The sequence below is a fragment of the Capsicum annuum genome, chromosome 1, assembly GCF_002878395.1.
Source record: "Capsicum annuum cultivar UCD-10X-F1 chromosome 1, UCD10Xv1.1, whole genome shotgun sequence".
Lineage (NCBI taxonomy): Eukaryota > Viridiplantae > Streptophyta > Magnoliopsida > Solanales > Solanaceae > Capsicum > Capsicum annuum.
The window spans coordinates 200,115,241-200,131,433 of NC_061111.1; the positions used below are offsets into that span (position 1 = coordinate 200,115,241).

General features: G+C 35.7%; 1 protein-coding gene and 1 long non-coding RNA gene across 5 annotated transcripts in view; one reads left to right on the forward strand and one right to left on the reverse strand.

Annotated features, from left to right (window-relative positions):
- Nucleotides 1-229: 229 nt before the first annotated feature.
- LOC107844041 overlaps nt 230-16,193 on the reverse strand; it is a 33,329-nt gene continuing 17,365 nt past the window's right edge. The window contains exons 2-9 of one of the 4 annotated variants that reach the window (XR_007047625.1): nt 12,889-12,959; nt 12,649-12,695; nt 12,336-12,422; nt 4,706-4,776; nt 4,079-4,176; nt 3,918-3,954; nt 3,371-3,478; nt 230-316 (exon numbers count right to left, since the gene is read on the reverse strand). This is a non-coding gene — a long non-coding RNA (uncharacterized LOC107844041). Of the gene's footprint in view, nt 317-3,267; nt 3,479-3,917; nt 3,955-4,078; nt 4,177-4,705; nt 4,777-11,349; nt 11,468-12,335; nt 12,423-12,648; nt 12,696-12,888; nt 12,960-16,193 lie in introns of those variants that run through there. The other 3 variants (XR_007047626.1, XR_001666547.2, XR_001666548.2) reach the window with 3 other exon arrangements.
- On the forward strand, nt 1,216-2,509 carry LOC107857186. The gene is made up of 2 exons (XM_016702124.2): nt 1,216-1,452; nt 1,985-2,509. Exons 1-2 carry the CDS (start codon nt 1,375-1,377, stop codon nt 2,258-2,260), a joined length of 354 nt encoding a protein of 117 aa, XP_016557610.1. The 5' UTR covers nt 1,216-1,374; the 3' UTR covers nt 2,261-2,509.

Sequence of the window (16,193 nt, forward strand, 5' to 3'; positions counted from 1 at the left end):
AACTCACCAATATTATTGAACATCTTCTAAAACAGGTTTTGCCTTTAGCATTACCTTTCTCTGGAAACCAAGAAACATGAAGTGTAAATTATTTACTAGTTCATATGACGACAACAATAACAATTACGCCTCAATGCCTAGTACGTTTGGACCGACAATGCAAGCAAGTTCACACAAGTGGAGTTGAAAAGAGAAAGAGAACTCAATCGACCTGAAGGGTGGAGGTGCTGGCATAACTGTATTCTCCATCTCCTGCATTCGCATGAAGAATTTTGCTTGCTGCCATTACTTTTGCTCTGTTTGTCTTCATATGTTACTACATCATATGGTGTACATAACAAAGCAATACAATGTTATTTATTAATAGTATCTTCTTGCAAGTAAACTTTTATAATTTACTACTACTCCCCTCACCCCATATTAGTTTATCAATTTCAATTTTGCATGCTCCTTAAAAAGTTATAAATAAGTACTCTCTTTAGTCCATATCAACTTAATTTATGATTCATTTTTTCGAAAGCTGGAATTGAACATAATGGTGGAAAATATGATGATATTACAATCATTGTAGCCACTATTTTGCCTTTAGTGGGAGATAATGTATCATGAATTTAATTAAGCTTTATTCGTTGAGGGTCAAAAAAAAAAATTATAAGCTCAGTGTAAATTAATTTTGATTCAACTCCAATAGGTATATCCATCTTTTTTGACTTCTAAACGAAATTTCAAAAGTTTTGACCTAACAAACTATATATCCTGACTCTTATGATACTCCCTCCCTCCATCAATTGTTTTCAACTATTTACTTCAGGTATAGGTTAAGAAATAGTAAATGTTATGGGTAATTTTTATCATATTATTTTTTGAATATAAAAAATTAATGGTTTGAAAAATGCATTAGATAGTGAATTCGGTTATTTAATACTAGAAGTAAATGGGTAGAAATAAGTAAATTATTCATTTATTTTTCAAACTGAACAAGTATTATTGAACAGTAATTTTTTTTAATATAGTAGATAATTAAAGATGAACGGAGGAAGTAATAAACAAAAGTGCACTGCCATTAGTTTAAGACAAAGACCCGTTCAAGTTGAAGCAAAACTGCCAGTAAGTTTGTTTCAATTAAGAGTCTTTGTGATTGACACTTGTTGTGCTTTGTCACCATTAATTATAGTGAGAAAAACAATCTCTCTTTTAACGGGGTAAGAATTGTTTGGCACCATTGTCTAGTAATTATAGTTACAAACAAACCTATAAATAGTTGCATCTAATGGATAAATGTTTTTAGTACAAAAACAAAATCCAAATTTGATCAAACTTTCAAGTATATATATCTTCTAATAAGTCTTTTTGTGAATATTTTGGAAGAAAAAAATGCAGGCTATCAAGGAAAAGTTAAATGATATGAGCGCCATGCGCAAGGCCAAAGCTGAAGCTAAGGAGGAGGAAAAAGTAAGAAAATATAGTGTGTATGATCGTATATTTGGAAAGCCAAAAAAATATTTTTGCCCAAGAAACACTTTAGAAATCTTGATCAAATATAAATTGTTGTTTTAATATTCGTAAAAATATTTTCCAAATTAATGATTAGCTAAAGGAACCTTTCAGCTAGACAAAAACACAATTAGCTAGCATAAAAAGTTTAAATATGATAAAAACTAATTTTTACGTCAGCGACTTTACAACAAAAAAATTATAGAAATTCGGCCAAACAATCAATTAGCATTTATAACTTGTAGCTTGAAATAAAAAAATCATACATACAATCTATGCTGCTTAGACTTTTTAAAAATGTCATTTGGTGTGTGTCGAATCCTTTAAAAATAATGCGTGTTTGGGGGATCCAACACTGGTGTGACAACATTTTTGGAAAGTCTTAGCAACTTGGCATTCAACTGTACGTGGTATAACAGATTAAACTATATCGATAAATTAAAAATTATTCTACTATCAGTATATATAACTTAAATTTCAAATGAAATAGGCAGAGAAGGAGATGGCTAAGGCAAGAGTAGAAGTAGCACGTGAGGTAAGATTGGCAAAAGAAGCAGAAGCAGCCATGGATATGCATGTCAACAAAGCAGCAGAGAAGATTGCAAATGAAGAGAAAAAGCACATTAATGAATCTACAGATGGAACCTTGGACCCTTATGCATCTAGTTTCACCAACACTAACAATCCCAGTGGAGGACACCCTTATGGTAATCATCCTGGTCAGATGAATAATGCTGGCGCAGGACCAAATAACCATCTACTTTAAACCCTTCATGTACGGGGGAGACGGAGCCGGGAATTCCACAAAAGGGGTTAAAAATATAATTAAGTAATTATGAATAAACGAAGGAGGTTCGAATGAAGCCCTTTCATTTCCTAGTTGAGCCCATGTTTATGTACTTAGGTAGTTTGATGCCTCAAGCTTTGTTATATAATGGAAGAATAAGTTGAGCAACTTTTGATGTTCTCCAATCTTCCAAACAAATAATAATACAAAACAAAGAGGTTTTTACAATGCGAGATCTAAAAACATATCATTTCATGTGGCTACATCAGTATGATATGATAGATGAAATAGTAATTTGGATTATATTTAGTGATAATCTTATCTCTTTTTTTATCATCTCCCACCTTTTCTGTACAAGTTAGAGAAGGTTTAACGTAAAATTTACACAAAATTACTTGAATGAGCAACAAAGCCTGATCTCTAGATTTCAATTTTAATTTGGTCGTAGTGCTCCTAAAACACGTTTTGTATTATTAAACACCACAAGTTCTAATTGTGAATTAATTGACATGTGATTTTAAAAAGAAAACTCCCTTACTCTAAAATGTGATTGTAAAGTTTCTCTAGTACTGCGGAAAACACTCCGTCAAAAATCAAACAAAATACAACAAAAACAGCGTACTAGCATATCTCGGCTTAAGAAAAAATAATCCAACGCAGTCCAGAAAATGAATAAACGCTACTAAAGAAACACCAAGACCTCAAAAAGAGGTCAGAAAAAACCAACCTCACGAGGTCAATATTATAATTTTTAGCTCCAAAAAAAAAGAAAAAAAAATTGCAAACGGATTAGAGCGGCAAATACGAAATGTCTGGATTCTTTTCTCCGTTTTATTAGAGCCCTCACTTTATTTGCACATTGCGCTTAAAATCCTAACGAACCTGTGAGTTTTTTTTGTTTTTTTTTTTGCACCTTTTGCTTTTGATAACACTAGTTGTTAGGCTATAAATGAGGCAATAAAACAGGTAGCAACGTAAGAAAGCCATTCTCAACAATTACATGTGACTCCTCATTAAAAGGAAAATGTTATTATATGTTTTAGCCAAAAATTTCTTTTCAAAGTTAAACAGTACATGAGATTCTTTTACCAATATATATATATATGGGCATCAAGCCATTGCTTTAGTTGTCTTATAGTCAGCCTTGTCCGTAGTTCCACCAGAGATGATGCACTAGGATCCAGATTGTCTCATTCTCTGCATTTTGTTGAACAAATAAATTTATTTATTCGTAGGAAAAACACAAAAAAGAAAGAAAATACGTGTAAGATATATACTCATGAAACTTCAAAAATGTGCTGAAATTAATACAAAAACAAACAATATCTGTTGTCGCGAATTCTGAAACAATCATCCAATGTGTTACAAGGATAAGTGAAAACATTATTGATTATCATAAAATCAAACAGTGAACTAAAAAAGAAAGAATTTGGGGGAGGTACTTTTGGTGTGGTTACATAGCAGCTTATGAGATCAATCATATTTGAGAAGGACGTTACCTCTGCTTTGCAAAATGGAGCAGCTATATATGTACGAAACTAATACACCAACTTCCAGTATTTTGTCATATGTTCGTCTTATGAAATCAACTAAAAGTTAATACAATATGAAAAGGATATCAAAAATGAAGTCTCACCTACTCTGCTAATCAAATGATGTAGCTGATTCTATTCCTACAGAATACAGATAGAACACATTTAGATAATTTGAGCTACCCAATACTCAGTACAACTTATGCCTGAAAATCGAAATTGTTGACAGCAAAGCTGAAGTAAACAAACTAAGACAATAACATACCCAGTGCAGTACCACAAAGTCGGGTCTCGAGAGGTAGAGTGTATGCAGACCTGACCTCTACCTTAGAAGTGGGTGGACCGGCTCAAGACAAAAACAGCCTAGAAATAGAAGTAATGAAAGTACAAGTGATAAGAGATAGTAACAAAAACATTAGATAGTACAAGAAAAGTACTAAAACAAAATAATACTATAATCCAATTAGAAGAAACAAAATATAGAACAAAAAACGAAGGACAAGAAACTAAAAAGAGTAGTCCTACAACTACCAGTAAGGGCATGTAAACACACTACATTTTAAAAATACTAAAGGATGTAGTTGTCACAGTCCAACTTCAGAACCGTGATGGCACCTATCCCACCCTCCATGATAGGTAAGCCATGAATCCAATTCCAAACACAACATCCCAAACTAATAGAAGCGGAAGGAATTATGAATAAAATAATTTTCGAATAATCTCAAATGTAAATTGTTAGACTAGTATAGTCAAAACATAGACAATCCCAGTTCTGATAGTCATTAACACAAGCCACTAAATAGCGAAATCAAAGAAAAGTTTGAATATCTTAAAATGCATAAAGATAAGGCTAGGGGAGATTTCAGTAGTTTCTGAAAACAAAAGCAGCTACCTCAAATTTCCAAAGATGCTAACATCGAAGAAACCACAAGAACCAATGTCCAAAAGTCGTCGGATCGATACCTGCACGTAGTGCAGAGAAAAAAAGCAAGGGTGAGTACAGAACCACGTGTACTCAGCAAGCATCGTCGACCAACCCTAATTCAAAGTGGCGACAAATAACACCACGTCAATCATCTAAAAACAAACATACAACCTGCACTAAGGAAAACCACTCTAATCTAACTGAATAATCAGGTCTAACTGTCCTAAAGATATCATAACACAGTTCAAAAAATCCCCAATAGGGGTGGGCATTCGGTCGGTTAGGTCTGATTGTTTAATATCGGTTCGGTTTATCGGTTTGACAAAAATGACATTCGTAACCAAACCGAAATAAATTTGGTTTGGTTTCAATTTTACAAATTCGGTTCGGTTATTTCGAATTTTTATTTCGATTTGAAATATTAAAGTAGTTAGTCTCTCTTTTTCGTAACTGAGCATTTAAACTGATGGATTTTTTTAGAAAAATTATTTTTTTCAAACCTATTTTTCATTCTCAAATATAAATAACTCAACATCGATGAAGCGAAATGAAATAATCATAAGCTTAATATAATACATAAAGTTATTGATCATTACATATAATATAACCTTGCATAAATAGTCCATAAAACAGTCCAAAGTCATCAAAATAGTCCATAAAATATTTGAGTCACTAAAACAATCCATAAACAGCTTGTGGCGTTACGGCATATGCGAATTTGCTATTAAATGTTAATTGTGAATGTGAATTACTAAATATTATATATATATATATATATATATATAAATCATTTATTTATTTATAAAATATCGATTTTTCGGTTTAACCAAATTTAAAAAAAAAAAACGAAAACCGAACCGAAAAATCACAATTTTAAAATTACAAACCGATATATATATATAAAATATAATATTATATTATATATATATAATATATATAAAAATATATATATATCATTTATTTATTTATAAAATATCGGTTTTTCGGTTTAACTGAATTTTAAAAAAAAAATGAAAACCGAACCGAAAAATCGAAATTTTAAAATTACAAACCGAAAAATCGAAACCAAAATTAAATTTCGGTCTGGTTTTTCGGTTTAAACCAAAATATCCCCACCCCTAATACAGTAAATCAAGTACTTAATAAATAATCAAAACTCAACAAATACACCTTACTGAATCTGAGTCGGGAATGAACAAATGTTGTGCAACGCAATGCATATGCTATGTACACATCTACCGAGCAATGACTTTAAGGTCAAGACCCATGGGGGATTCACAACATCCATGTACTGTGCAGGCGTGCACTCCAATCTCAATAAATATATTGTGCAGGCATGCACTCCGACCACAATAATAGATAACAATGTACAGGCGTGCACTCCGATCCCATATGTAATGCGTAACATGCGACTTCGATCTCAAATCAACAATAATGTTAAGCAAAGCATTTCATGTCTTATGCCGAATAAATATCAACTCACTTATCAAGTGAGAGTATTCCCATTAACCACCTTTTTCAACAATTCATTTACCATAGCAAGTCAGCACATCGTGCTAGCAAATAGGGAAACAGCTCAAAACATACAATTAACTGATTCTAACCCCTCAAATAACATCGTACCCGCGTACTCGTTTCTTCGTCCATATGGGACCCTCATTCCCCATTACTCATAACTAACAAATAAGCACTTTGAAAAAGAGTCTAAGAAATTTTCAACTTGCCTCAAAAGAAGTTCAAACGTCAATTAACAAGCTTGCCCTTACGTAAAATCTCTGAACAGTCAAAATCTGTTCAAATATCTAATCCCCATAAGAGTACAAACTAGCGTGTCGAATTTAAGCTAACATGCATCATTATTCAACTCTCAAACCAAGAATTTTTACTCCAAAAATCCTAATTTATTAAATAAAAGAACACAAACTAGCAATCACTAAACTCAACCTGACAACATAGCCATTTGTCTGCCTACCAGTACAGCCAATGATTGGACCATAATGTCACTTTTTCCTTTTAATCATTATCTCGTAATTAGTGTTCTTATATCAATTCTCATTCTTACTACATTAATCCACCGCTAACTTTAATCTAACCTAATATTTTCTGCCAACAACCAACTATTAATATCATGCCCTCCAGATCATGATAATTAAGATGGCATAAAAATAGATAGCTAACCTGAAAGCCGACTCTGAAATCCTCGCATGAAAAGAAAAAAAAAACTGCAACTTTGTGCCTTATGTGCTCAACCTTATGAGGTGTTTTATTATTATTCTTTTATTTTAAAACCTCCCCACTTAAATATATTCTTGTATTGACCACATAAGTAAATAAATTATAGGTTTGACCCATTAGATTACTAATTAAATTAATCATCTAAAATATCCAAAATTTGAAATAGATATCCTCATCTCTTTGACAACCCAGATACCTTCTTTCTCTTTAATGACCCTGCAAATTGTTTTATAAACTTATTTTATTTTAACCCACCACCACCCCCGTTTTTAGACGTGATTTATGACTTACGAGAATGATTCTTGAGGTGTTCGAATGCGATTTAAATCATTAGATGGACTGTTGAGTTTTAATAAATTTAAGTTCGCTCACAGTCAACCTTTGATCAAGAAGATCTCGATTTGGTATGTTAATGTTTCCAATAGGCCCGGACGTACCTTTTAGTCAATTTCTATATATAATTTATTTTTATACGGGGTTTAAAACAAACTATGAGGACCTACTTAAAATTTTGGGTATTTTAGATAATTAATTTAATTAATATTTTAATGAGTCAAACCCATAATTTATTTACTTATATGGCCAATAAAAGAATAAACTTAAGTGAGGAGATTTTAAAATAAAAGCATAATAATAAAACACCTTATAAGGTTGAGCACATGGGTCACAAAGTTGCAGCTTTTTTTTCTTTTCATGCGAGGATTCCAGAGGCGGCTTTCAGATTAGCTATCTACTTTCATAGGATTTATTCCTAATGTTATCTTAATTATCATGATATGGAGGGCATAATATTAGTAGTTGGTCGTTGGCATAAAATATTAGGTTGGATTAAAGTTAGCGGTGGATTAATGTAGTAAGATTGAGAATTGAAATAAGAACACTAATTACAAGATAATAATGAAAAGGAAAAAGTGACACTATGGGCCAATCATTGGTTGTAGTGGTAGGCAGGAAAATGGCTATGTTGCGAGGTTGAATTTAGTGATCACTAGTCTGCGTTCTTTTATCTAATAAATTGGGATTTTAGGTCTAGATTTTTTGAGTAAAAATTCTTGATTTGAGAGTTGAATGATGATCTATTTTAGCCTAAATTCGACACGCTAGTTTGTACTCTTATGAGGATTATGTATTTGAACAGATCTTGACTGTTCAGAGACTTTACGGAAGGGCAAGCTTTGTAATTGACGTTTGAACTTTTTTTGAGGCAAGTTGAGACTTTCTTAGACTCACAAAGTGCTTATTTGTTAGTTATGTGTAAAGGGAGTAATGAGGAATGGGGGTCCCATATAGGTGAAGTAACGAGCATCTATGCGGGTACTGATGTTATTTGAGGGGTTAAAATCATTTAATTGTACGTTTTGAATTGTTTTCCTATTTACTAGCCCAATGGGCTAATTTGCTGTGGTAAATGAATTATTGAAAAAGATGGCTAATGGGAATACTCACACTTGATAAGTGAGTTGATTTCGAAATTGATGTTTATTCGGCATAAGACATGAAATGTTTTGCTTAACATTATTATTGATTTGGGATCGGAGTTGCAAGCCCGCACGTCATGCATTGCATTACATATAGGGTCGGAGTGCACACCTGCACATTGTTATCTATTATTGGGGTCGAAGTGCACGCCTGCACCATATATTTATTGAAATCGGAGTGCATGTCTGCACAATACATGAAGTTTGTGAGTTCCTATGAGTCCTGACCATAAAGCCATTGCTAGGTAGGTGTGTACATAGCATATGCAATGTATTTGTTGACTTTGTATTATTTATTAAGTAATTGAATTTTTGTTACTTGATTTACTGGATTGAGAATTTTTTGGACTGTGTTCTGATATCCTTATGACTGTTAGACTTGATTATTCAGTTAGATTAGGGTGGTTTTCCAGAGTGCAGGTTATATATTTGTTTTTAGATGGTCGACGTGGTGTTACTTGTCACCGCTTTGAATTAGGGTCGGTCGACGATGCTTGCTGAGTACATGTGGTTCCGTACTCATCCTTGTGTTTTTTCTGCACCATACGTGCAGGTACCGATCTGACGACTTCTGCAAATCGATTCCCGTGATTCCTTCGGTGTTAGCATCTTTGGAGATTCGAGGTAGTTGCTATTGTTTTCAGAGACTGCTGAAATCCCTTCTAGCCTTATCTTTATGCATTTTCCGCATTTTAAGATATTCAAACTTTTCTTTGATTTCGATATTTAGTGGCTTGTGTTAGTGACTACCAAACCTGGGATTGTCTTGTTTTGACTATACTAGTCTAACAATTTACTTTTGAGATTATTCGGAAATTATTCTATTCATAATTCCTTCCGCTTCTATAAGTTTGGGATATTGTGTTTGGAATTGGGTTCATGGCTTACCTATCACAGAGCGTGGGATAGGAGTCATCACGGTTCCGAAGTTGGGTCGTGACAGATGGTATCAGAGCCCCAGGTTCATTGGTCTCACAAGTACAAGTCAAGTCTAGTAGAGTCTCGCGGATCGGTACGAAAACGTTCGTTACCCATCTTCGGGAGGCTATAGGACTTAAGGAAATATTCATTTTCTTCTCTCTATTATCATGCAATATTGATCCCTTTAATTTGAAATACTGAAATACTTATCTTATTCTCTCACAGATGGTGAGGAGTCACACATCTCAAGATGGTGGTCAAGAGCCCCCGCCAGCCCCCGAGCCGATCGCCCGAGATAAGATACACAAATGGGGTAAGAGACGTGGTAGGGGCAGAGGTCGTGGTAGAGAGAGATGTCGAGGAGCCGCTCAGATTTCTGATAGTGTGGGGTCTCTCGGGGTTGAGTTCGAGGCAGGTGGTGATGATGTTCAGGTTCCAGCTGATGATGCGGGCCTAGGTCAGGCACCACCAGGGTTTGTTGCTACACCAATTCTTCAGGATACCTTGATTAAAGTGTTGGGTGTTGTGGAGACTATAACTCAGGGAGGCGGATCATTTGGTACTCCACAGGGTTCACAAGTTAGGATGGGGGCACAGACCCTAGATAGCAATCCATTCTAATTTATCAGGGTCTAGTGGTTCAGCTAGCATCGAGGTACGATGGTATGCCCTTACCAGGGGTTGGAGCTACCGGTGGGATTAGGGCGGGTATGTCCGATGAGGAGCAGCGTCGATTCGAGAAACTTAGGAAGATGGATCCACCGCAGTTTCAGGGTGATCAGCGTGAAGATGCCCATGAGTTTCTGGTCAGTTGCCACGAGAGACTTCAGAGTGTGGGATTGGTTGACTCCCACGGATTAATTATACTGCCTTACAGATGTGTGGTCCCACCAAGCAGTAGTGGTGCTCCTATATTGATTCCAGCCAATGGGTTCTCCACCGATGACTTGGGCGACGTTTGCACAAGCTTTCCTTGACAAATTCGTCCCTCGTAGCTCGAGGAAGGAGCGTAGGAACCAGTTTGAGAATTTGACATAGAAGGGTATTTTCATGATTGAGTACGAGATTCGATTTTATGCATTGTCCCGTTATGCTATGGTGATCTTGCCAGACAAGGCCAAGATGAACAAAAGGTTTATGAGAGGGTTGACACTTTGGATCAGAGAGGCCGTGTTTGTTGTAGCCCAATCTGGGGCTTCTCTTCAGAGGGTGGTTGAAACAGCAAAGGAGTTTGAGTTGATACATCGTGAGCAGTATGGGGATCTAAGGGGCAAGAGGTCCGGTACTTCAGGTTGATTCACTAGTACCTCATCTGGAGGTAGGGGTTCATTCAAAAGAGATTTTCGCCCCCAGCATGGTACGCCAATTCAGGCAGACATCAGTAGGTAGACATTCAGGTCGGGGGGGTTATGGGTCGGGACAAGCTTCACAGGGTTCATCTCAGCGGTTTTCAGGTCGTGGTGGCCATATCGGATATTCAGGTCATTCTCGACATTTGATGGCTCCCAGTCCTGTCATGAGTGTGGTAGTCCAGATCATCACGGAGGGTGGAATAGGTGTCATCACGGTCCCGAAGTTGGGCCGTGACAGTAGTACCTCTGATGGTCATGGTACAACGGGATTCTATGATAGCCAGATCCATTTCCCAGTAACAGCGCAACCTCAATAGGGAAAAAGAGAATGGATTACATGAGTCCGCAAATTTCTCCAGATTCATTAAGATGCATGTGCCCTACACGTGCAGAACCCAGGATTACTTGATGTTAATAAAATGTTAATGCGCCTAATCTAGGCCACATCATCACACACAACGATAATCCATTCATTAGTTAGACACTTAAAGCACAGTTCTGATGATTAGTTTCCTGCGATAATCCGTTCGTTAGACAGACAATTGACGATTGTCACACATGATAATAAAAGTTTTTAAGGAAAAGAACTTGGAGCAAAGCAATAGTACTATTGAGCCCCTAATACCATTGGACTTAGATGAAAAACTCCTCGGTTCACAAGGCCAGAACTTTTAAGGATATTTAAGAAAGATCTTTGCATAAGCTATCACATCCAAGATTCGGATGGCTTCCATCTTCTATATCTGTTTCAATTGATACATATAAGAGCTTAAATTTTTTATAAAAAGAAGAAGAAAGATAGGGTACTAAAGAATTCCAAACAGATTGTTTGGAAGGTGTATTCAAAAAAGACCGTAAAAGTAAAAAAAAAAAAAAAGATAAATAATTTACCCTTTTCATTAATAGTTTGATCACAAAATTAGTAAATAGTTTATTTAGCACAAGAGAGATTTCTTTTCTGATGAAGAGCACAAGATAGATTCAAATGTTCACTAAGACAGAGTTGATCCAAGAGTTGATCCAAGTACTGCTAAACAACCTGTTTTTTTTGGCTATCACGTAACAATACCCTTAATTTAGACATTGACAACTGTTTTGAAGTTTTGCTACTCTTTGCGTGTACAATGTAATCATGCATGATATGCTTCATCCTATTGCTTATGCCATTTGATTTCAAGATAAATACAATCATCTCATTGCAATAAACATTGGTAAGTGTTTGTCCATTGGTTTCCTTTAATCTTCAAATCATATGTAGACCTTTTTTTTTCCTTTTCCGTTGATATCCCTCTTTTGTTGGATAATTGAGCCTTACATGTAAGTACTTTGGTTTGTCTAAAGTGATGGCAAACATATCCATTCAATTAATAAAATATGAAGTTCTCCTAGTAAAAATAGCTAACTTAACATTTGTGAACCTTGAAAAAACTTTAAAATGTATATAAAACCAAGATTAGTACAAATACCCGGAACCCTCTGTCAAAATATTATTGAAATAACTTCATATAGGTGGAAATTTTCAAGAGATGTATCCTCAAGAAAACATAAGAAGCAATTATCAAATTTATTGGAACACATTAAGAAGGTGAAACCGAGAAGGAACAAAAATACCTTTTGGAAAATAAGTTCACCAACTTATTTGTATATGGAATTGCAATAACACACGCAATCAGAATAGACATGGCATCAAACCTCAACCTGAGAATTTTATCAAAAGAAAACACAATAAGTAGGAAACTTACGAAGTAGTAATTGATAAGTAAAAATAAACTATATTGACAATAAACTAAAATTTTGATAGATATTCTTTCAGAGAACACATGGAAGCACTTTTAATGAAAATACTTTTGTAAGAGACATCACATTCAATTACATCATATATAATGAATGTACAAGTTATTAACAAATAGGGAAAAAATCTTACCGTCAGCCAATTATCAGTGCCTTTGACCCAGTAGTTCGAGACTTTGTCTAAAAGAACAAAATCAAAGAAATTAAGAAAACAAACACAATCATAAAACTACTTGTTTTTGCAGTACTGTACAATCCACTCCTTAGAAATTTTAGATGAAGACAAAATCTTGAGGTTGTGCATCTAGGGCAGAAGAAGAATACGGGTATGGAACAAAACAGAAAATCAGGGGAGGAAGTGAATAGCGAAAACCTGATAACGCATGTGATGCAACCAGAAACAAACAGATATTGAAGAAATCCAAAGCTCCACATGTCTTTCTTCTGAAAAAAGCGACATTGAGCGAAAGAGGGATTAATTTCAAATGAAAAGGTGGCGAGACTCATGTTTCAAGTGTATGCACATGGCTTTGGGAGATGAATGAAGCTCAACACACCTCATTCCTGTAAAATTACAAATTGCACTTATTCATTCGTTTTGTTGGTAATGCACATGGTACAATTTTTTGCTGCAGTTTCCGTACCTCTCTTGTTCACACACACATATATATTACTTATTATTTTTTACAATTGTCAAGACTGACATTTGTTTAAGAGCAGAAAAAAGTAGTTTCAAAGACCAACCCTTGCCACTACTTCAGTTAGGATTGATCCCCCTACTCATGCTACACCTTTTTGTGTGCAGAGTTAGGTCCGAGTACCAGTGGAGCATGCGAAGTTGCTCGATTTCAGGAGTTCTTTGTTGGAAACTTCACGGTGAGCTCCTTGACCGATCTACAACACCAGTCTCCTCTATACCTTTTCCTTTCGTGTCTTTCATTTCAGATAATGCAGTGATACTTTTAGATTTGTATAAATCTAGGCTACAGTTCTACGACTTCCAGGGTTTAGGGGATATTGTGGTATTTCCGTATTTCTATGGCTATTAGACTATTTTTTCTTATCAGATAAACAGTTTCATAGATTTCATTGATACTAACAAGGCCAACATGGCCGTATACAAGAGGTATACCAAAAAAGGAGAAAAACCTACAAAAAATGGTTCTCTCTAAAAGACACCAAATACTCTATACCAACAGGAACTACATGGATGCACCAAAAGAAAATAAGATATCGAAGACTACTTCTCAATTGAGCAGAATTCATCCCCACCCCTTCAAAAAGCTCTCCTATTCCTCTCTTTCCAAATAACCCACATTAGTACAAGAGGAATAACAACATTCCACGCCTTGTGTCTTCTTCTTCTAGCTCCACTTTCCGGCTGAACATCAACTCCTTCACAGATCTTGGCATTACCCTGGAAACGCCAAACCATCTGAATATATCCCTCCATAACCTCGTTGCTAAATCAAAATGCAATAGAATATTATCTGCGTCCTCCCCTCCCTCCTTGCAAAGGAAACACCAGCTTAAACAAACAACCTTACGTTTTCTAAGATTCTCCGCTGTCAATATCACTCCTCTAGTAGCTAGCCACACGAAGAAACTCACCTTCCTTGGCACCATAGACGTCCAGACCGCACTGTGTGGAAACCTCACCTCCGCCCTAACCAAGAGCTTCTCATAAAAGGACTTAACTGAAAACACTTTGTTACCTCCCAACTCCCAATACATTGCATCGGGTCTGTCGACTAGGTCGCATTGCTCCTGAAATCTTTGAAGTTCGAACATCTCCAAATCCTGAAAGTTTCTCCTGAACCACAAATCCCAGAAACACCTGTCCCCTTGTGTCCCCCTAACTCGCTGAGCAGACTCATCTCTTTGCAAGATACCCTATACAAAATTGAAAACACACCCTTAAGCACCATCCCTCTACCACTTATGACCCAAAAACTAACCTGTACTCCCATCCCCGGCCTTAAAATCAATGTTGTCATAAAAGGCTTCCCATCCCTTCATTATGCACCCACACCCGAAAGGCATAATGATCCTACTTGTTCTCCACCCCCCTTCCGATTATCCATATTCATCCGCTATCACCCCTCTCCATAAAGCATCTCACTCGACCCCAAATCTCCACAACCATTTACCTAAAAGTGCTGTGTTAAAAACCTTCAAATCCTTAATCCAAAGTCCTCCCCGCTGTTAGACTATGTTATGAGTTAATTATGTATTTCGCTTTTTGGTTCCGCTTTAATATAAAAATTGGGCAAAAACAGGTTAGGGTTTGCCTAAACTTAGGTGTAGGTGCTCTCACGACTGGGTTGTGACAATTTAGTGTTAGAGACCCACATTCACTGACCTCCTGGGTACAATAGTCATGTCTAGTAGAGTTTTGCAGATAGGATAGAGACATGTATTATCTCGAGAGGCTATGAAACACTTCGGAAACAAGTTTATAGCCTTGACCGCCTGGTAACCTTCAAGCATTTGTAGATCTCTATTTTTTCACCAAATTGGAACTATTATTAATTGGGGGGGTCAGCCCGGTTCATACCCACTCCGTGGGTGTCGGGGAAGGGATAATCTAGGCAGCCTCACCCCAGCTTCGCTGAAGGGCTGATTCGAACCCAGGACCTGGCACACCACGGTAAGCAATCTTACCGCTGAGCCAAGCCGGTAATTTCACTTAATAATATATTATTAACACACACACACACGCACACACACCAATTTTTTGGTTTTGTTTTTGAACATTTGTGCCTTTCAAATGCTAAGTAAGCCGGAAAAGCCTATTTCTGATGCAGGGGATATAATGATTTTTCATGGAACGAATTTGTCACTACGAAGGGAGAATTAAAAAATTAGAAACATGAAACCAAAACATATACATGTTAGAAACAATTTTAATGTTATGGAGTGTAGAAACAATTCTAGATAATTGACTAAAACAGAACACTTGCATTTCTCAACTTAATGAAGCCCGGAAAGTAATGAATCTCGTACTATCACCTTATTTTTCAATAGATGGATATTAAATATTTCTTCTTGATAATCTTCTTTACTGTTTTGATTCATTTTCAGTTTTAGATGTGTCATTAGTTTACATTGGAAAGTTCCGGAATGAGAATTACCTGATACGTAAACTGATTTGTTAAATTTTTGAAGCGGAAGTGATCATTTTTGAAAACCATACTAATAAAAACATTTTCAATAACAACAACAATAAAAGCGCAAATAAATATATAAGTATCCAGTAAACGTTAAAAGAAAATTGACCATAGATTCAATAAGTGAACGAACCAACAAACTTTGAAAAATACAATCACTAAACACAACAGAAAGTCTATTCAAATAAGGACAACAGGAAAGAGATGTGAACAGTCTCTTGAGTTTTGACACAACTTAAACATGCAAAACAGTACAATACATATACAATCCATGGGACAACATGGACATACAAAACATTACTAATTAAAAAACACAAACATTGCTGCTTGGTCCTTAAATTTTATTGTTGTGGTTTGGATCTTGAACATTAATTTTGTTCCAATATGAATCATAAAATAACGCCATTACATCATCGTTACTCCAGTCTATCGACTCAGACAATGCTGGACTCCATTCTCCATCAGTGTTGTTGTGGTTTGTATCTTTAGCATTAGTTTTGTTGAAATA